Source organism: Neovison vison, chromosome 5 (assembly GCF_020171115.1).
Source record: "Neovison vison isolate M4711 chromosome 5, ASM_NN_V1, whole genome shotgun sequence".
NCBI lineage: Eukaryota > Metazoa > Chordata > Mammalia > Carnivora > Mustelidae > Neogale > Neogale vison.
Window position 1 is genome coordinate 64,899,070 of NC_058095.1, and position 23,097 is coordinate 64,922,166.

At 48.0% G+C, this 23,097-nt stretch overlaps 1 protein-coding gene across 1 annotated transcript in view; it reads right to left on the reverse strand.

Annotated features, from left to right (window-relative positions):
* The window catches only part of LOC122907367 (cytospin-B-like), a 699,233-nt gene that overhangs the window by 277,276 nt on the left and 398,860 nt on the right, over positions 1-23,097 (reverse strand). The window contains 1 exon segment of the mRNA XM_044250258.1: positions 1,830-2,000. Coding sequence (XP_044106193.1) covers positions 1,830-1,976 — 147 coding nt within the window. The 5' untranslated portion in view covers positions 1,977-2,000.

The window sequence follows — 23,097 nt, forward strand, 5'->3', positions numbered from 1 at the left end:
AAGGGGAAGATTCAGGGGGGGCACGAGATGGAAAGGAAGGACGTCTGTTTTGGACTTGTTACATTCTAGCTGCCTTTGATTGATCTTTATTTTTATTTTTTAAAGACTATTTTAGAAAGAGAGAGAGAGCACACACATGAGTGGGGGAGGGACAGAGGGAGAGAGAATCTCAAGCAGACTCTGTGCTGAGCACAGAGCCCAACAGCGGGCTTGATCTCACGACCCCAAGATCACGATCTGAGCCGAAACCAAGAGTCAGACGCTTAACCGACTGAGCCCCTCAGGCGCCCCTCTGGGTACCTTTTAGACATCTAAGTGGGGATGTCACAAAGGCAGCTGGAGGGCTCCTGGGTGGAGATGCAAATTCGTATGTCATTCCCATGACATACCGTCGACCCTTGAACAAGAGCACAGAGGTGCCAAGACCCACACAGTCAAAAGCCCAGGTATGACTACGGACTCCCCCAAAACTTGATTCATAGCCTACTACTGACCAGAAGCCTTACAGGTAACATAAACAGTCGATTAACACCTTGTTTGTATGTGACATGTAGTACATACCATGTTCCTATAGGAAAGTGAACTAGAGAGAAGAAAATGATAGGAAAATCAGGAGAGAAAATACCCTTACAGGACTGTTCTATAAAGATCGGCACCTAAGTGAACTTGCAGCTCAAACCCATGTTCAAGTGTCCTTCCCTGTATTAAAATTCACAGCAACAGCCGCTAACACTAGAACAACTGTTCTCGACGCAGCCAGTGCTGACCCTCACTCAGGGAGCAAGTTGGAAATTGGGGGAGGGCATGTTTAGTTACCCCCCTTGATCGGAGGTGCTGCTTATATTTAATGGGTGGGAGGATGGGGAACCCAGACGCCCTCCAACGCGTGTGGCAAGGTTGCACAAACGTGGTCCCATATCCCACAGAGTTCTCACACATTCTACAGACATTCACAGAGGGGGAGCACCTTTTCATCATTATCTGAGCCTCGAGCATCCCTTGGTTTTAGAGAGAAAAATAACGTACTTCGTACACAGCTGCCCCATCCTCGGTGCTCTAAGGAGCACCACAGGTCTGTCAGTGGTCACGCTCAAGCACATGCAAATGCAAACACAGATTACTTAATTAACCATGAATTGCCTCTTCTTTTTCTCTTATAGTTAGGGTGTTATATTGATTTTTCAAGAGTACGCTTGTCGGCAGGTGATACGATTTTTGAATCGCATCTCAAGACGGTAAGGGTGGCTTTGGGGCTGACACAGTAGCTAGATAAGAGATGAGACCCCCTCCCCCCAAATCTGTATCCTGGGCCCACCTGACATTAGAAACCTGGAGGATAAGTGGGAGCCAGCAGCGGAGACCCTGAGGGGCCACCGGGGAGGGAGGAGGAAACTGAGAGAATGTTTTCCCACACGGAGGGTGTAATCAATCAAGTTAATGCTACTGATGGGCAAGTGAGATGAGATGGAGAATTGACAACTCCATGATCAGGTCGGAGGAGACATCCCTGGTGGTCCTGACCCCCAACAGCTAGGGTGCCGGGGGCAAAACTCTAACGGGGGAGTCCACATCAATCAGGGCAGGGGAATCTTAGTTTCTCTGTTAAACATGTTGCACATTTCCTTTCTCAAGACCGGAGCCCCTTTGCTCCCCTCCACCCTTTGCTCCGCTCCTTCGGGTCTGGATGGGCTGGTTCTCATGGGACCCTCCAGGGAACCTCTTTCCTGACCCTGACAGGCCGCTAGTCTTGCTTACCGCCCTCTTCAGTCCTCCCTCCCGGGGCTCCCCAGGGGCGCCCAGCAGCCACGTGGGGGCATTTGGGTCTGTACCTTGCTGAGCCGGGACTCAAACGCCAGCGAGGTAGAAGATTTCGAACTCTTCATGCCAGAGGGCGCCGCCGGGAGGGGCCGCGCCCTGTCTGTCCCATGGCTGCCCGCTTTGAGGACCGGATTCCAGGGCTTGGCTGCGCTCCTCATGTTTGTTCTGGTGAGTCCGTCTTCCTGCGCGAGACGGGAAAGAGAAACATGTGTCCACAACTTGAACATGCAGAGCCACATCTCGGAGCCCTCCCCGATCTCCATGTTCCCACGGTTATCAGATCGAGGGTTTCTCCTTGGGCGGACAGTGAGTATTATCTCCGGAGCTGACATCTTTGAGGGAAGGCTTCTTTGCACAGGTCCACGATGGCTTTTAACCATCTAGTGAAACGTACACATGATTTCATTGATGCTCTCACATTGCTTTTCAGCAAAATGTCAGCACCTTGTTCAGCGTCTTACTGTATCAGTATACGGTAGAATACATACTATTATTATGCTCTGCTCTTATACTTTAGGTCCGTGGACTAAATACCTATCCCCTTAAAATGAAGCCGCTTGAGTCAAGACATTCTGTGTCCTTAACACTTGCAGCTTCGGGGTTGACAAGGACACAACCCACGGAATTATCAAATAGATCTAAATGAATTACTTGAAAATTGGATTTCCCGGAAGCACAGCCTTTTCCTTTCCAGCAAAACAGCAAAAATGGGGACCATTTGAAAGTGAACGGAGCGTATTTGATTGGCCCGATCTGACACTGTATGTAGAGTTCCCCCCGGTCTAAACTGTTGTATGAAAGAAATTCGTGCTAAGGACCAGGCCGCAGTTAAAAACCCCGGGGGGAGAGTGTCTGCAGACGGAGGTGTGAAAGACCGCCCAGGGCTTGCCATCAGCCGTCAGGCTCTCATTAGAGCCCTCTTAGAGCCCATTTCCTTCCTTCCTTTCTTTTTTTTTTAAGATCCTATTTATTTATTTGACAGAGAGTTGGAGAGAGAGAGCACAGGTAGGCAGAGCAGTAGGCAGAGGGAGAGGGAGAAGCAGGCTCCCCGCTGAGCAAGGAGCCCCATGCCGGACTCGATCCCAGGACCACCTGAGCCAAAGGCAGCTGCTTAACCAACTGAGCCACCCAGGCGCCCCCCAGAGCCCGTTCCTTCTATCAGTTGTGCAACCGCACAGGAGGGAAATGGTATCTCCAGCCCTGCCCCAGCCTTCGTGTATTGCAATGACTAAGGTGTGGCACAGAATACCAAAACCCCAGGTAATGCAGCATCCCCTCAAAGAAACAAACGGGAAAAATGCACTTTAAAAAACACCAGTAGGGGACAGACAGCTGATTCCAGCGGTCACGCTCCTAGAACCTGGAGGTCTCATGAACTGTCCTCGAGGGAGGGATCCTAGCTAGTGCCAAGCAGCTCTGGGCCCCCTCTACCGCACCTCCCAGCATCCAAGCAGACCGCACTAGTCACCTATTGGAAAAACAATAGGCCACCAGTGCAGCCTAGCTCAGGCTGTGACCTCTCCCTGGTCCTGGCTGGAAGACACCATTTTCATTGACCGTGCTTCTCAGCAGGGACCAGCCAGCGCCTCTTCCTGCTTCCAGCAAGTCGCTGGGGATGGCAGGTGTCCAAGAATCCACCGGGAGCCCATCGCTGCTGTGCCCGCAGCTGTGCAAACGTGGCTACAAGTGAGGATATGTATTTATAAAGACTTTGCCCTGCATTCTCTCCAGTGTCTCTGAGAAAACGTCTCCATGATTTCAGTTTTATGATTTAGTGCTGAGCCTGATTAGTCTCAGCTTGGTGCCGGGCATCGTGATTTTTTTTTTTCCATTCTGTTGTACTTCTCGTCTATTTTATTGATGTTTAGCACCAATTATTTTTCTTTGCTTTCTTGACCCGCGAGTCTTAATGCTGGTTTCCATGGCAACGTTGAGAGCATGCCTAGGTTGACAACGACACAGTAACTCATTTTACTGGGATTCCCACAACAGAAACGAGCTGACATAGCCTGAATAATTCTTGAAGAGCATGACTGATTCCTTTTATCAGTTACTACAGAATCAGCGTGTAACACGTCAGCCCGTCTTTAGGAAGATGAATCAAAAATTCTGTTTCATCAAGGCATCCCTGTATGTTATGATTACAGCTCATTCAAGAGGACTATGCCAGGGCTTACTTTATGAAGACATAAGGTGATTCTGCCCTAGACCAAGGTGATTCTTGGTCAAAACCCTCAAGATCTAAACTTCTCTCTTAATCTCTGGCAACAAATCTGGCCATCTTCTGGACAGTGCACCTGGAAAATGTTTAGCCGGTTTTCGAAGACTGATGAGTTACTTGCTCTGAGGCAGAATTCTCAGGGTTTCTTCCCTTGCATCATCCCTCCTTTCTTTATCCCTCCTAGAACCTTCTGAACCCAATCAAATTATTTCCAAATGGAGGTAGCCGAAGACCATGTCTCATTGGGACCCCTCCTGTTGGCCATGCTATCCTTTCTTGGCTACCTTCACTCCTTTTTCCCCATCACTTTTCCCAGACAAAGCCTTCTATTTTGGACCCGTCCACCAGTCAGATTCTTCCCTTCAAATGCCACCTTCTCTCCGAATTCAAAATATACAGAAATGAGATAACTGATGTCCTACTCATGGGTACCCGGAAGAGAACCCTATAGGTAGGGAGAGTACCTGGGATGGGACCCCTGGAGCTGTACTGGGTTCTTTAGGATCAGTGCAGCTGCCCAGGGACGGAGGAGACGATGAGAGCTGGAGTATGAGAAAAAAGCTCCAGTCAGACCCAATGCTAGCTTTGGGTCCTGCTCCCCCTTCTCATGGCTTAGGATGTCACTAAACTTCACCCCAGCCCTCACCTCCAGCCTGGACCACTGTCTTCTAGCATTCTCCAAGTTGTCTGGAGACTGCCTTTTCCCCCTTGCTGTGCTCATACCCGGCTCTGGGCTCTTCTGGAACAGACTGGAAAGATTTATGCTCAGAGCCATCCATCGGCAGTGCTTGGCCAGTGTGGGTCCTGCCCTCTGCCCACCGGCACGAAGGCCTCCTGCTGGAAGCAGAGCATGTACCCATAGGCCCCACTCCCAGATTTCTGCAGACTTTCGTGCACCCCACTTCTTGACACAGGGAACCGGTTTGTTCCGGAAATGTGCTGTGTGTAAGGGCAACCACTCTGTGTCACTCTGATCCTGGCGAGGCTCTGCCAAGTGCTCTTCATGGGCAAACCCTGGAAGGCAAGTTAATGATCACCCCCACTTTGCAGACAGGGAAACTCTGGCTCAGGAGGGTTAAGTGACTTGCCCAAATCAACAGAATTTATGACAGAGCCAGGATTCAAATCCAGCTGTCATTGGCCCTTACACACCAGGGATGGATAGGGCCTCCATGAATCATCTTTGCTCCCACAGGAGAGCAGGAAAGTTTCTGGATCCAATGCTCCTGGTCCAAACCCAGCATCACTGTTTGCTGCGTGAACACGAGCATGCTTTCCCAACACCCTGATTCTCCACATCTTCCCCCAATAAAGTGCAGGTAGCACAGATGTAAAGAAAACATGGATACTGAGGGCCAGGCACGTAAAAGGCACTCAGCTGACAGGAGCTGCTTTCCCCACACAAACTGTCCATTGTGTTCAGGAGAGGGCGGTCCGCTTTATTATCTTAACAGTACACAGCAACGGACCCATTAAACCAATTTCGGGGGCAGGAGCCAGACACACCAGATTCAAGGAAAGGGTTCCTCCTGTACACAGAGCAGCCTGTTTTCTTGCAAAAACATGGAAGAGGCAGAGTAGAGAGGAAAATGAACGCTGAGAGCTGACCCATCCTGAGAATCGGCCCCAACCTTAATACAGCCTAGCTGCTGAGAACACAGGTGTGAATTCTGGGTGAAGAGTAACCTCCTTATGGATATGAGTTAGTAACATTAAATAAATAGATGGGCTCTGGCCAAGTACAGGGAAGTTTTTTTGTTGTTTTTAAGATTTCCATTGTTAATTCCCTGATTTCTGCAAACCCATCTAACCCATCTCAAAGGATCAAGCTGATGAAGGCATTATAATTAGATCTAGGAGCCCACTCCCGCAGGGGTGGGAAGAGAGCCTTCCCGGGGTCTTTTCTTTAAGTTTTCCAAACATTTTATGCTCTTACCAAGCTTCTTTCCTTTACAGAAGAGAGTGAGACTTATACTTAAACCGTAACTCATAAATTATATGGCATTAAGTAGAAAAGAAACAGGAGAGAGGAGGGAGGGGCAGAGGGAGGGAAATGGTAACAGCTATTTTAGAAATACGATTAGGTGTCTGGTCCTGGGGGAACATCAGAGCCCATGCACAGGCCTCCCGCTCCCTCGAAACACATTCCCCAGCTCCTTTATTGCTGCTCTCGGAACCTGTGCTGGAACAGTTGTTTGAGGGCCTCAGACCTATGACCTTTTTAAGGCAAGAGAACACAAGGGCGATGGGGAACCCATTCTCGCCGATCGTGAAATAACAAGCGTCTGGGAGTGGGAGGGCCACTGAGGTCCTGACTACAAGCACAATAAGCTCCAGGAAGTGGAAAGCTAAGGCATTCAAGTCTGAGAACTAACAAAATATGAATGTTCACATAGCTCAATCACCAGGGGACTCGGCAGGAAACAGAACAAGTGAACAGGCTGAAAATATCTAGCTTGAGCCTTTCAGAGCATGTGCTGACTTTGCTCTTGACCTCGTCCACAGGAGGTCGCAAACTGGGGTGGGGGGTTCTGCCACCCAGGGCCTTTGGCAGCATATGGAGACAGTGCTGGTTGTCACAACTTGGGGTGTGCTACTGGGTAGACCTGGAGATGCTGCTGAACATCCTACAAGCCAAAGGGCGGCCCTGACAATGAAGAAGGGTCTGGCCTATAATGTCAGTAGTCAAGGCTGAGAGACAGTTCTAGAGGAAGAAGAGTCCTTGGGTGCTGGTTCTTAGTCGGGCACCTGGTTCATTTCCCATCCAACACGGAACCGTTCATGCCGAGAATCTGTTTTGGGAGCAGCTGAGGGAATCCCAAACTTCATCTGGAGGCCACAGGAAACTCTTCCAAATTTATTATTTCCTGCGGTCTGGAGATGAGAACTCATCCCATTTGCCTTAGATCCCTTCCCAGTAAATAAGGAAAAGAATAGATTTCCATGCGGCCTCAGAAGAAAAATGGCAAACTATAATTTATCTCATCAGCAGAAGTCATTTAAAGGAAACAAGTACCAGGAAATGATAAAACAAAATCTAAACAGAAAAGAACATCTGTACATCGCTAACCACACCATCTCAAACCTGAAAAAAACAATCCATGTCAAAAATGGAGGAAGAACTTGTAGCAATGATGAGAAGTTGCCACAAGGCAGAGCTCCATAGCATCTAGGGTGTGATCTGGGATAAGGAACTGAGGAGTTGGGTCACTGAATATGAAATCAGACCCGAGAAAGAAGCTATAATCTGGGAGCTCTATTGAGATAGGCAAGAGCTCAGAATCACTGCCCCAGGCCATCCTGCTGTCTCCAAAGCTAAACCAAGAAGGCAACATCCCTAGCAGTGGATGGCCACTAATTAGTAGTTATTTCCTTACCTATAATGTGGCTTCACATCAAAGCATTTAAAGATCATGAGCCAAGGCAGGAGAAAAGGAGATGGAAATAAAATACTTCCAAGAGCTCTTTCTGTAGAAATAGTTTTAAAAGAGCTATCGAAGGGTAACTAAGAATAAAAACTGTAATGCAGTGCCAGGACCATTCAGTAGGGAAGGGCAGGCAGTCTTTTCAACAAATGGTGCTGGGAAAACTGGCTATCCACATTCAAAAGAATGAATTTGGAGCCTTAGCTTGCGCCATAAACAAAAGTTAGCTCAAAAGCGGATCAAAGACCTAAATGCAAGCATTAAAATTGTAAAACGCTTAGAAGAAAACAAAGGGGAAAACCTTTGTGACATCGACTTGACAATGGGTTGTTTGATATGACACCGAAAGCACAGGAACCAAAGAAGAAAATAGATAAATTGGACTATGTCAAAATTAAAAACCTTTGTGCATCAAAGGACAAAATCAACAGAGAAAAAAAAACACACACAAAAAAATTCATGGAATGGGAGAAGATACCTGCAAATCATTTATCTGGTAAGGGGGTCTGCTGTGGACTGAACGATGTCCCCCACACCCCCATATTCATATGCTGAAACCCTAGCCCCCAGTGTTATTGTATGTGGAGACAGGGCTTTTAGGAGACAAATTAAAATTAAATGAGGTCATAAATGAGGGCGGGATCCTAATTTGACAGGATTGGTGGCCTTGGAATCAAAGAGAGATCTTAGGAGGACCAAGTGAGAAGGCAGCCATCTATGAGCCCGGAAAGAGCCCTCAGAAAGAAATCAATCAGCCAGCGCCCTGGTCTTGGACTTCCCAGCCCCCAGAACTGTGAGAAATAAACATCTGTTGTTTAAGCCACTGAGTCTCTGCTTTTGGCTATGGCAGCCTGAGCAGACGTAGGAAGGGTTAATACCCAGGATGTATAAAGAACTCCCAACAACTCAACGAAAGCAAACGTGATTTGAAACGGACAAAGAACTTGAATAGACATTTCTCCAAAGAAGATACACACATGGGCAGCAAGGAATGAAAAGGGGCTCCACAGGACTAATCGTTAGGGAAGTGGAAATGACAACCACAATGAGATACGCACATCCAACCCACCAGGATGGCTATTCTACACAACAATAACAACCACAACAAAATGACAAGTGTTGGTGAGGATGTAGAGAAACTGGAACGCTGGTGTACTATTGCTGCGAATATAAAATGGTGCACCCACTCTGGAAAACAGTATGGGAGTTCCTCAAAAAAAAAAAAAAAAACCTCCAAAATAGGGTTATCACAGGTGGTAAGCCCACTTCTAGATATAGTCCCAAATAATGGAAAGCAGAATCTCAAAAAGATTCTTTCCCTCTATGGTCTTAGCAGCATTAGTCACCACAGCCAAAGACAGATGTAACTCAAGCATCTACTGATGGATGAACGAATAAACAAAATGTGGCATATGCATCCAGTGGGACAGGAGTCAGCCCTAAAAAGAAAGGAAATGAGATACGTGCCACGACATGAATGAACCCTGAGGACATGATGCTAAGTGAAATGAACCAGCTAGAAAAAAACAAATGCCATACGTGGGATTCCGCTTATATAAAACAGTCAAGTTCGTTGAGACAGAAAGTAAAATGGTGGCTGCCAGAGGCTGGGGGGAGGGTGGCATGGAAGTTACTGTCTCATAGGTCTAGAATTCCAGTTTTATAAGGGGACTACAGATCTGTGGTGGAACGGTGCACACCATTACGAGTGTACTTAATGCCATGGAATTGTACGCTTAAAAATGGTTGCAATGGTAAATTTCATATTATGTGTGTTTTACCACCATTTTAAAATTTTAAAAATTTAATTTTTAAAAAGATTTTATTTATTTATTTGACAGAGATCACAAGTAGGCAGAGAGGCAGGCAGGAGGGGGGGGGACCAGGCTCCCTGCCAAGCAGAGAGCCTGATTTGGGGCTTGATCCCAGGACCCTGGGATCATGACCTGAGCCGAAGGCAGAGGCTTTAACCCACTGAGCCACCCAGATGCCCCATTTACCACCATTTTTTTTTAATGTGGTAAGAAAATAGACAATAAGAGTGTAGGAGGAAACTGGAGACTTTCCAATCCCTTTAAGTGGAAGCTTCATGGGCCATGTCATTTATTTGGTCCCAGGTTCTGGGCCCTGGCTGGGACACCAGCTGGGATGATGAGGAGGGCTCAGAAAAGAACTGTTTTCAAGGCTGTGGGCAGGCTTTGGTGGAGCAACAAGAGGAGGTTAGGACCGTTATCACCCCGAGGCCTGCAGGACTCAAGGGAGGAAGTAGATGGGACCCAGGGAGACTGAAAGACAGAAACTGTGGCCTTCAGTAGAGAAATGCAGCCACGCCATGGAGACTCGCTGAGGAGGGGGCTGGGAGAAGAAGTGCCTCCTGTTCATCCTTTAGCGCTCTCTCCAGTCTGCAGCTCTCTGCTCTCATTGGAGGAGAGAGACCCAGACGAGATATGTGGGGCCAACAGAGGAAGCTCAGGACACCGGTTGTGCCCCCTTGGCCTGGCCAACTTCAATGCTGCCTTCTGAAGTGAGGTCAAGTATCTCCCCTCTAGAAACTTCTCCCAGTCCAGGGGGCCTCACCAAGGCTCTGAGACTTGTCTGCTGACTTACCTGCTAAGAGGCTGACCTGTGAGCCCTTCCCAGGGGGCAACCTCCTTGCCTTTGCCCAAGCATGGCCAAACTGCAGCACAGTGTTACAGCATAGACCCTGACTAGCCGGCTTTCCCCCCGACTTCCCCTTTTTATTATCAGCACAAACTTTGGCTTGCTCTCCCTGACCCAAAACCTCAGTGACATTGTGGGCTCTTCCCTGGGGCTCATGTTTCTCTAGCCGGCAGCTGCCCAGGCTGGGAGATGGGACTCCTGCCCCATTTCCTGAAAGAAGCCTGCCTTTTTCTTCAATGCAGACTTCCCTAGGGAAAGTTTCTCGTCCCTGGATTCCTGAGAGACTTCCCAAAGTTCTGCTGGGATCATCACTTCCTGTTCAAAACCCTTCGTCTTAACTTATTTTTAAGCTAACATTTATCAACACCGACTATGTGCCAGGCATGACATTCAGCGATCGCTAGAGATGACTTTCTCTAGTGCTGATGGCCCCATGGCAGCTGTTGTCACCCACGCTGTACAGTCGGTGACGAGTGAGGCCGTGAAGTCTGCTAACTTCCCCAGTGTGGACCCAGGCAGTGCCCCTTCTGGCTGGGCACCCAAGCCTGGGTTCATGGCTCCTCCTTCTTCCAATTTAAGGGACAACCCAACAGGGCTTGGCCAAGCCCCCCTTCCACTTACCCTGATCTTCTCCACTTGGCCAGAGGGCTCATGGTTCTCATCTTGGGGCATTCACCTCGAGACTTCCCTCTATGAATGTTCGATCCCCTTTCTAAACTTCCAGAAAACTCTGCGGCTCCCTTTCGGCACTTCCATACCCTATCCATGATCTGCTCCCACCTGAGCCATCCTGGTCTCTCACCTGGAGGCTGCAAGAGTACCCCCCACCCAGGCTCTTGGCCACCAGGCCTGGCCCAACTCAGTCACAAAGCTCTGCCCTGTTCCGACCCACAGATGGCTTCGAGCTCCTTGAACATGACCAGGGAGTTCCCAAAAAAGAGCTCTGAACTCTCTGCTCCCTCCACTTGGCTGGTTTTCCCAACTCTTCACATGGTGGGCTCCCTTCCACTCAGTTGGTCTGTGCTCAAGAGCACTGCCTCTTAGGAGGTTTTCGTTCCATTCTCTTGAGTAGCTCTCCCACTACATGCCCCTCCCCACCCCATCCATTTCTTCCAAGCCTTCCTCACCAAACTAGGACTATCACGGTCATTGATCATCTGCCTTCCTCTGCCACTATGGAAGCTCAGTGCCAAGGGGGTTTTACCATCCTTGTTCATCACGGGGTCTGCGGCCTTTACACTGGGGGGCATGTAGCTGGTGCTCAACAAACACTCACTAAAGGACACTTAGCTTCTGACTTTCTTTTTTTTTAAAGATTTTATTTATTTATTTGACAGAGAGAAATCAAAGTAGACGGAGAGGCAGGCAGAGAGAGAGAGGGAAGCAGGCTCCCCGCTCAGCAGAGAGCCCGACGCGGGACTCGATCCCAGGACCCCGAGATCATGACCTGAGCCGAAGGCAGCGGCTTAACCCACTGAGCCACCCAGGTGCCCCAAGCTTCTGACTTTCATTAAAGAAATGGGTGCTGCATCTCCCTGCCTGTCCCTCGTTGGGTAGCCCAAGGCCTAGCAAATGGGTATCATTCACTGAGTACATGCTGAATTAATGGGCAAATGCAAGACAGAATTATAAAGCAATGACATGCTTTTTCCATATACATGCGTTTTTAAACTGGTGGGAAAGAAATCCAATCCCAAAATTGCTTTCAGGTTGAGAACACCACTGACACGGCTATAATGCCTCCTAGCATCATTACCTTGAAAATATCATTCACGTTGATGTGTAAGCATGAACATTATAAAAATTCATCTCAATCACTTAGAACATGCTGGAGAAATAATTCCTACAATTATTCAATACCAAATATCTAAAATCACCTATCCCTTCATCTCATTTCCTGGACTTATTCCTGAAAGTTAGCCTTTTAAAATTTTTGGTATGCATCCTAGTTTTACAGTAATAGAGAAACAATCCTTTCCATTTTTATGGTTTAAGATTTCAGATGTCTTAACTGAAACATAAAAATAAATGAAATTATATTAGATGCCTTCGTGGTAGCTGGAGGTAACCACAGACTTAGGGACCCAATCATTTAAAGGATCAAGTCTAGGTATCTAGTCTCTTATCCAACCTCTTTTTGTATCTTTGTTCCTGAGTGGGGCCCCTAAGGCAGGTGGGACAAGGGGTGAGGCCCCATGATGTCAGGGACACAGCTCCCAAGGCAACAGGCAGGCCAGCTCTGACTCATTCTGTTCTACTTCCTCTAGGAACAATGCAAGGACCTCAGGGCACACTGCCCCACCCACCCAGCAGAATCCTGTGCCCTCCACCAACACACCTCAGTGCACCTTCCCTACCATGATCCGGGAGGGGGGAGGGCACAAAGCCACTACATATATTACAAATGCGACTCAACAAGAGAAACCACAGAGGGTCATGTGTCCCCTTGCTAAGAAAGTGGCTTACCCATCCAAGAGTTGTGGTAGAGGCACCCCACCCACACCCCACTTCTGATTCAGAGGCAAGAGCACTCGGGGCAGTAGTTCCTCCTCCACATCACCGTCCACCATGGTGGGAGCAAGCTCTCCAGCCAGCAAGGTCTGTGAGTGAGGCAACAGGACTTCCTCAAGGGGCTCGTTCCCACTTCAGGACTTGAATCGTGACCACTGAATTTCTCTTCCTCTTGGAAGTTGTGTGCTCGCCTCTCCTCATTTCTCTCCACTCATCTGCATCTCCCGTCAGAGACGGGGTGCCCTCAGGAGATCAAGGGAGGGGAGTCTCCTGATGAGGGCCCAAGCCGCCGCGTGTGTTTGTGTTTGGCGGGGAGACAACTGAGCCAAAAACCAAAGTAAATTTTGAACTTGGCCAAGTAAAGACTATATATAGAGGGGGGAAATAAGACTGGGTCTGGTTTCTTTCTGGTTTCTCGCTCAACGATGGTGGTCTTCTCCTCTGACGTGGTCAGAGTCTTCATGGCTGCTAACAGACCCAAAAAGGACACCCAACAGGTAGAAGTGCATCTTCTAGGATGATGACTTTATTCTGAGAAGGTAGCCCTATGTCATGAGAGCTTACAGAGTTCAGAAGAGCAAGGTCTCCACTGGACCCCAACCACGCAGAAGGCTGGGGCCCAGCAGGGGTGGCTTGTCAGGAGGACGGTGAGGGAGGGCCCCCTGGCAGTCCCTGACACCCCTCTAGGGATGAGGGAGACAGGCAGGAATTGGACCATTAAAGCAACACGGAAATTCTGAGGTCTGCCACTGTATGGAGTATTTGGGGGATGTAGTGAATTTTTGGCTGTCTGGCACCTTCCAACTACAAAAAAAACCCAAAAAACCTAAAAAACAAAAAAATCCCAAAAAACAAAAAACCCATGGTGGTGGCAGGGACCAGTGGTATCAGCAGAGGGGTAACGGTGTGGCCCCAGGAGCTGTGGCAAGGTACCCATAGCATGGCAGGCAGCGAGGGAGGTCTTGCGGGCAGCCGGCATCCCGGGGAAAGTGCTCTGGCCCTGGGGTGGAGGAGGGAGAAGGGAGAGGCTGGGCAGCAGCTGAACCTCATAGAAGTCTGGGTGCCCTCCTGGGGCCACTGGCAAGAAATGAGGGAAAGACAGAAATTTTCTGGAGCTTGCACAGGTTCCGAAGGGGCAAGGAGCTAACTCTTGCCTGCACTGTCACCCCGGTTACCCCCGAGTCCTGGTAGACACCCTCTCTGAGTAACAGGCAGTGTCTGTCTGTCCCTTCGCAGAGGCTGTGCGAGGCTGTCACTCAGCTGGATTTCCTTATTGTTACTGGATTAAGTTAAATCACTGAAGGCAGCTGATTGCTTGATTTCGCATTCCTGAAATATTCTTTTCGAACCCACGGCTTCAGCCATCTTCCCATAATGCCAGCTGGCTAATGAAAGCCACTGCTGTGTTTGAAGGGTTAATTTATTCAGGCCTGGAATATGCTCTCTTTTTCCCCAGCACGACACGCTTCTGGTATTGTGTTTGAAATAAGTACAATGGCCGTGAATATGAGGGATCATGCTACCGCCTGCTCCTGGGATCACCCTGTCATTACGTGTCCCTTGCACGGTTCCCAGGAGGAAGTCTACACGGGACATCACTGCAGCCAAGGCCCCCGGCTCTATCCCTAGGGTGAGAGCTGGAGACAGTTAGGGAAGGTCACCACAGCTGCCCCCGAAGGAAGGGCTTTGTGCTACAGTTGTGTCTGAGTGACGTTCAGGGAAGAAAGACGATCCCCATCCCTCAAAAAGCATAGCATGAGCCAAATGGTAACGTCGCTCCCGGCCTTCTCTTTGTTTCAGGGTAAGGCACACTTTGTGCTCTGCCCACTCCTTCCAGGTGCCTAGTGCTCAGACCCAGCGTGGCGACGGCTGCTGGATATGGATTGTCTGTTCTCCAGGCCTCCCCAAGGCCACTCCATGCCCAGACCAGTGGGCTGCCTGCCCCGGATCCCACTCTCAGCCCAACTCTGACTGTCCTTGTAAAACCCAGCTTCCGGCCCCTTGTCCAGCGAATAGTCCTGCTTCCCCAGCACAGTGAGTGTCCACAGAGCCCCTTATGTGAGCTTCACATTCTGTTGACTTTCTCCCCCATGCCCAGCTCCCCAGCCTAGATGACACTCAAGCAAAAGACTAGTTCTTGGGCCTCTGTGATCCCCCGGATCTGGGCCCAGGGTTTGGTCCATAACTGCTGGTTAAAGATGAACCATGACCTAAATATGAAACCCAAGCAGAACTAGAAAAGTACTAGAGGAAAAGAGGAGAGAATCTTTGTGATGTTGGGTTCAGCAAAGATTTCCTAGATACAACACTAAAAGCATGATCCATAAGACAAATAAAAAAAAAAAAAACCTGATAAGTTAGACTTCACCACGATTTAAAACTTCAGCTCTTCCAAAGACATTATCAAGAAGATGAAAAGATGAGCCCAGATTAGAAGAAAAGCATCTGCAGAACACACACACACACACACACACACACACACACACACACACAAAATGAAGGACTTGATTCCTGAATTTATGAAAAACTTGCCCAACTCAACAGTAACAAAACACAGAACTCAACAAAAACATGGGCAAAGATTTCAACATTTTACCAAAGAAGCTATTTTTGGAATGGAAAAAGAGCACATGAAAAGATGCTCAACACCATTAGTCATTAAGTAAATGCAAAATGAAACCACAAGGAGATACTACTACACACCTAGAAGAATGGCTAGAAAGTAAATAATGCAATAAAAACTGTATCAAGTGCTAGCAAGGAGCACTTGGAGCAACTGGAACTCTCATTCATTGCTGGCAGAAATGCAAAATGGTACAGATTCTTTGCAAAACAGTGTAGTCATTTCTTATAAAATTAAATCTGCACTTAGACAATTCAGTGGTCCCACTCCTCAGCATTTATCTAAGAGAAATAAAGACTTGTGTTCACACAAACATTTGTAATATGAATGTTCAAAATGGCCTGGTTCATAATAGTGAGAATTTGAAATAACCTGCCTGTCCTTCAGAGGTGAGTGGGTAAGCTGTGGTATGTCCATGTACTGAACGACATGCACAAAGGGAAAAAAAAAGGAAGAATTATAAATTCATTATGCTAAGTGAAAGAAGCCAAGCTTAAAAGGTTACTACTGTATGATTCCATTCATGTGACATTCTGGAAAAGGCATCTCTACAGGGATAGAAAACAGAGCAGTGGTTATCATGGCCTGAGAACTCACACTATATCCTCTTCAGGGGGCTGTTCATCTAGATCCTTTATTACACCTTTCATAAGGAACTGGTAAAAGTCCATAAATGTTTTTCTGAGTTCTGTGAGCCACTCTAGCAAATTAACTGAACCTGAGGAGGGGGTTGTGGGAACCTCCAAGCTGGACTTGAGATTGGCCTGAACTGGGAGTGAGGGAGGGATGGGGGCAGACTTTTGGGACTGAGGTCTTAACCTGCACGATAGCATCATGTGATGCTATCTCCAGGAAAAGAGTATCAGAATTAATTATTCGGTGTATTAGAAAGCACACATCAGAGTGGCTGACGATAAAGCAGTAGAAGGAAATTTTGAGGGTGAGAGAAGGGTTGTAAGTCCTGATTGTGGCAGTGGCTACACGTGTATTTGTTAAAGCTCAAGTGAGCTGCTTGAATGTAAGCTAAGGCTCCCCTTGTGCTGGGCCATGCCTACCTTGCCAACCTTCTGCTATCCCAGCTCCAGTCAAGGTGGCTTTCCAGGCCCCCAGCAGCATGCACCTTGCCCACCTCCAAGGCTTTCTTCTTGTATTCTTCCTGTTCCCTCTGCCAGGTCTGCTTTTCCTACCCTCAACCCCCTTAGGCACAAATCTTACCCATCCTTCAAGACCCAGATCAGATGTTACCTTTTCCTGTAACCGTATTTGACAACTGCCTCCTGACACGCACAAAAAGATGGAAATTATTTCATGTGCCTCTAAATTCCAAGCACTTTATGCGTGTGCCTCTTACATTATCAATGCTGTTTATGTATGATCGTGTGTGTCAATATCACTAATCTCCAACTAATTTTAAGTGCCAAGTTTGAATCGCTTTTGCAATTATGCACGGTGTCTAGATTGATGCCTTTTGGTGAATTAGTGAAAACAATCAATGGCGAGGGTGACCTGTGGCAGGTAAAGTTGATGTGATCAGCACCCAGGAAGGATAATATCCAGAACAATACCCAGGCCTCTCAGTGATGAGCCAATAGGACTGGTGAGGTTGTAACTCCATGGGTACTATTTGCACGAGAGTCACAAGGCTGATCAAAATTACCTTCAACGCTGGTTAAAAGCACACATGCATGGGGTCCTGACTCAACCCACCAAAGTTGAGTCCTGCTTTTCAATCTTTAATGAGCTCCCAGTGTGACTCTGATCAGTCAAGCCTGGAACTTAACCTTCCTAAATGTTCAGAAGGCCAAAGACTCACCTACAGGTAGATGATTAAAAAATGCAGCTCTTGAAGTTCTGGTCCCATAAACATAGAGGTACCACTGCCACACACACATACAGGTGTGAAGAGATCATCAAACTAATACATCCCATACCTATCAATAAAAAGGAATGAATGACACACACACAGAACGACGAGGAGGAATCTCAAAAGCGTTGTCTTGAGTGAAAGAACTGGACACCAAGCACTACATAGTGTGTGGTTCCATGGATGTGAAATGCTAGAAACACCGAAAATAACGTAGGGTGATAGAAAGCTGGTCGGCGTTTGCTGGGTGCCATGGGGTGGGGGGGGGTGGGGGGCTGGAACCTGGACTTCCTGTAAAGGGCCACAAAGGGAATTTTGCAAGTGACGGGAAGGCTCCATATCTTGATTGTAGTGGCGGTACCATGGATGTGCTCATTTAGCCCAAGTCATCAAATCGCACATTCAAAACGGGATCATTCGCCGAGACTCAGAACCCAGGGACCCAGTGACGGCCCTCTCACTGTCCTTGGTCAGTCACCAAGTTCTGCCCCTTAGATTGCCAAAGCTCTCCCGGATCTTCTTCTGCCTCTTAGTTCCACACTTTGCATCTTCATGGGGATCGGAGGAATTACTCCTGGTATCCCTACCTAGAGTCAGGCCACCGTCTGCCACCACGATGCTAGCAGGCTTTCTAAACCACAGCCTGCTCAAGTCCCTCCCCTTCCACCACCACCCCTTTCAGGAGAGAGCCCCAGTGCCACATGCCAGGCTTCCTGCACCCCCGTGCCCACCCCCGGCCCCACCTCGCCCACTCTCTCGCACGCCCACTGCAGACACCTGCTCCCACAATGGACGGCTTGTAGCTCCTTGGAAGCACCGCGGCCCCCTGCAACTCCCAGCCTTCCCACGCACTGTCCTTTCCGGGTGTGACACTCACCCCACTCCCTCAGCCTCTTGACTCCCATTCACCATGCTGGGCTCAACGGAAGCGTCCCCTGACCTAGTAAGTTCCATTGGCTCGGCTCCAGCGCTGGGTCGGATGCCCCCTCCTTAAGCCTCAGCATCTGTCACACTGTGTCACACTGTCACAGCTGATCTAATTGTCTGTCTGTCCACTAAGGATGCAGGCTGGGCACCATGTTCTCAGCTCTGGATTGCCACCATCGAGCAGATCTCTGGCCCACAGAAGGAGCTTAGGAAGTGTTCCCAGGTGTTTCTAGTGAATGACCGACTGCTCGAGTGAATGAATGAATGAATGAATGAATGAATACCAAAGGACAGAGTGTTAGAAGTCTGCCAAAGGGCTATGATGTGTGAGAACAGGGGAAATGAAAGGGCTATGAATGCTTGAGGACAAAGTGGTATTGGAGCCAGACTCTTGTTAGGAACTAAATGTGCCTCCCCAATCCTGTGTTGAAGTCCTCACCCCCAGGACCTCACTCTGACTGTATCTGGAGACAGGACCTGTGAAGTGGTGACTGAGGCAAAAGGAGGTCACTGGGGTGAGCCCTCTGGCCAGAGAGTGGTGTCCTTTCAAGAGGAGAAAACTGGGACACAGACACACACTGAGGGAAGACCGCTTGAGGACACAGGGCAAACAGGGCCGTCCACAAGCCAAGGAGAGAGGCCTCAGAAGGAACCAACATGGCCGCCACCTATATCTCGGGCTTCTAGCCTCCAGAACTATGAGGAAATTATCCTCTGTGTTAAAGCCCCCAACTCTGGGACTCTCTGTGGCAGAAAGAGCATTCCAGGGACAAACAGAGTCAAAGGCAGGGAGGAGGACACAATCACGGGGTCGATGTTCTAGAGTGGTTTGGTTTGGCTGCAGGGGATAAGTGGTGTGGCAAGTAGAGCAAAACAGCCCTGGAAATAGGGTTGGCAGCAGACTGTGGAGGTCCCAAAAGCCAGGTTAAGGGGTGTAGCCTTTCCTCTGTAGCCCAGTGTGCCTCTTCCATGTGTGACGGGGTCTGTGCCTGAAGGAGACAACGGGCTGGCGGGACCACGCATTCCCGAGGCAGTCCCTGTGGGGTTGGAAGCCAAGACCATTGTGTGTCCCAACTGGAGCACGTGAGCCACGGGGCCGCTGTGGTGGCTTTTGGGGACAGCAACCATTTGTTAATTTTAAAGTTCTATTTGTATTTTAACACATGAAACTCGGGACTGAACTGTGGCTCTTTCGTGGAAAGGGCACTGATCAGGGCAACAAGTAAGGGGATTCTGCCAACTACAATGGCCATATGCATTGGCTGTATGGTCAAGATAGGCCCCAAATCCGCTCAGATCTTCTTTTGACTTTTTTGCTCACCCCTATCTGTAGTGCTCCATTTAAAACAGCGACCATGTCCCATCACTTGTCTGCTTAAAGTCCTCCAGTGGGCCCCCATATCCCTTGGAGTCTAATCCATAGCCCCTGCCTGCAGTCCCCACTACCCCAGCCTTCTCTCCTGCTACTCCCCTTCATTCCCTGCCAGTCACTGCATTGGGAATAGCAAAGCCAGGCCCCAAGGGATTAGTGAATTCACTCCTTCACACAGTCAAACGGCTGGGGACTGTTTCATTCATTTGTTCCCCTCAGCAAACCCTCTTGGAGCACCTGCTGCCTCTCAGGGAGGCACGCCACACCGGGATGAGCAAACACAGACATAATTCCTGCTCACCGGGAGGTTCATGGTCTAGAGCAGGGGATGACCATATGGCTCCCAAAATAGAAGATTTCCACTGTGAAAGCTACTGTAGAGAGTCACAGTGTGCTCTCAGAGCTTATTGTGGGAGGGGGGTATGGCCAAGCCAGGGGGGACAGCCTGAGAAGGCTCCATGAGGAAAGATAAGGGGCACTAGCTAGGGGCAAAGGGGCATAGGACATCCACAGGCAGCAGGAACAGTCAGGCAACGGAAAGAGATGCCGTGGCAGGAGGTGGGGAGCAAGTGGTGAGGGACCCGAGGGAATGAGAGCAAGCAGGAGCCTCAAGACACCAGGCTGGACAGCAGGGCCTCGAGGAGGGCCTGGTGGTGGCCATGGAGATCCCCACCCAGGTGCTCAGCAGCCCAAACCTATTCACACAAGCCGCTGAGCACATCCCACTGCAGGTGGGCTCCTTCAGGCAGCGAGGGCTCCAGGTAGCACTGGGGAAGCCAGGACTCCCGAAACCCTTTACTTAAGCTCATCGGTGAGCCCGAGGACAGGTCCCCCCAGGCAGTGGGTACACTAGCGAGCAGTTCTCCAGCCCCCAGGCTCAATGAAGACTTTTATTCACAATCCAGACCATCCCCCTAGGATCTTGACCTATATCTCCTGTAAAAATCCTCCCCATCCGCTCTGCTGACTCTCCCTAGGGTGAGACGAGTTAGGCTCTCCTCATTAGGAGGTGGCCCCTTGTCGCAGCTCCAGGTGTGCCTCCAAGGGCTGTCTCGAAGGGTGACCCTCTGTCTCCCTGGCTGTCACGTGTCCCCAGCTCACCTCACCCTTGGAAGTGTACAATAAATCACTGCTCTCCAGTCTCCTTCTCCCAACTGTTTCTTGCAGTGCCCTTGTCCTGAAATCTACTGGCCCACAAAGTCATCATAGACAAGAGTCCTTTTCTACTAGCTAAATATCTAAACCTAATACACGCTTCTTCCATGAACGGCATCCCTTTGTGATCAAAGCGACCTTGTCACCAGGTGACAGAGTTCTGCCTTCGTTACCGGTAAATTTTCATTTTAGTTTGTAGAGTTGGCTTTATTTTGTTTTCGCGATTTCTCATTTACTCAAGGGAGTCAACAAGTTTCCTTTTAAAATATGTTAGTGATGTCAGTTTTAGGAAATTTGATAAGTAAGCCATGGCAGTTGGCTATGGCAAAAATGATGAGAAAAGGGAATTTGAAGGACTACAGTCTGAGGAATGGTGGTCCCAGTAAAAGGAGAAAGGGAACGGCAGGAGGAATGGAGAGAAGGAGGCAATGGGAGAGCTGGAGTGATGGAACCAGCACGGGCTTCCAAACGGCTGGATGTGGGAGGGGGGTGGGGGGGCAGTCCCCACCTGTGTTTTTCTTAGAATAGCCTCCCTCTGCTTGCCCCCACCTGAGCATCCCTCTAAATGGGCTCTCAGCTATTACTCTCCTTATCTGGTAGCTTCCTAGCAATGCTCATGACTGGGTATGAGTAATTGGTTACAGAGAAACAGGAAAACAGAGAGGGAAACTGCTTAGAGGTCAGAGCTCAGCAATGAAGCCTCTCAGGTTGAGTTTTCTCAACAAGTTCCTTGTTTCTTTTCCTAAAACATAAGTTAAAACCTGTAAAGAATATGAAAACACTGCCACCCAAATGCTCACGCTTCCTAAAATTTGTCTTGTACTTTCCCAGTTGTAGGCCTCTACACCTGGGGTTCTGCTCCCTAAAATTTTCTTGCCTATGGGTGTGGAACTATGCCTGTCTGTCTTCTATCTATCTTACACAAATAATACACAAGTACAGACTTACAGAAAAATTCAAACATAGAAATATACATAGCAAAAGGTGAGAGATCTTGCCCTTACTTCTACTTCCCATAGTAAACAGCTTGATATTATACACCCACTACTTTTTAAAGATGAATTTTTATATACATACACATTTTAAAAATAGGCAGTTTAAGTTTCTTATTTTTTTGAGAGAACAAGAGCACACAAGCAAGTGGTGGGGGGGCAGAGGTGAGGGAGAGAGAATCTTAAGCAAGCTCCGGGCCCAGGGCCAAGCCCGATGATGGGTTTGATCTCACAACCCTGAGATCATGACCTGAGCTGAAATCAAGAGTCGGATTCGTAACTGACCAAGGCACCCAGGTGCCTTGAGAGTTCAGGTTTCTTAATATAAATAATGAAATTTTAAATGTAAATATGATCACACTTGTATATGCTTACTTGAAAATGTACAGAATTGTTCTGAGATACATTAAAGGTTATTTTACAGTATGGTAGATTTTGTAAAATTGCCATACAAAAAGCTTTATTAATTCTTGTTCCTTACACTTGTGACTGCCAATGCCCATCTTCCATATGTTCTCTTTCACACCGGATAACCTATTTTCAATTTTTGCCAATCTGTTGCAAAGGCAATATTTCATTAGTATTCAAATTTGCATTTCCATGGTACTTACTGACATTGAACATGATAGAACATGATATGTTTATTGATCAGCTATATTTCTTCTCCTACAAATTACTTATTTATAAAAATAAATATACCTTGCCTATTTACAAACTGTCCTTGCCTGGTTTTTCTTTATGTATTTGTCTTTTGCTAATTGATTCATGGGAATTCTTTATTTATAATGGGTAGTAATCCTCTGTGGTGTGTGTTTTGCATGTGTATCTTTGTTACTTGCCTATCTTTCAATGTACCAAGTTTCTTAACACATATAGAGTCAAATGTGCTTTCTCCATCTCCCAAGACTGTGTGAAAGTTTGTCTTAACCCAAATAGGAAAAGAAGGACACATTTGATTCTACATAAGAAAATATATGATCTATATTTCTTAATACATATTATATAAAATACATACTGTACATTTGTGTGCATAAAATACATACATGTATGCATCAAATATTCTCTACACATATGTATATACATCAAATACTGTTTCCATTTTTATTTTTATTTATTTATTTATTTGTTTGGTTTTTTAAAGATTTTATTTATTTATTTGACAGAGAGAGATCACAAGCAGATAGAGAGGCAGGCAGAGAGGAAGATAGAGGGAAGCAGGCTCCCTGATGAGCAGAGAGCCTGATGTGGGACTCAATCCCAGGACCCCGAGATCATGACCCGAGCCGAAGGCAGCGGCTTAACCCACTGAGCCACCCAGGCACCCTCCATTTTTATTTTTTAAAGATTTTATTTATTTATTTGACAGGCAGAGATTACAAGTAGGCTGAGAGGCAGGCAGAGAGAGAGAAGGAGGAAGCAGGCTCCCTGCTGAGCAGAGAGCCTGATGCGGGGCTCGATCCCAGGACCCTGGGATCATGACCTGAGCTGAAGGCAGAGGCTTTAACCCACTGAGCCACCCAGGCATCCC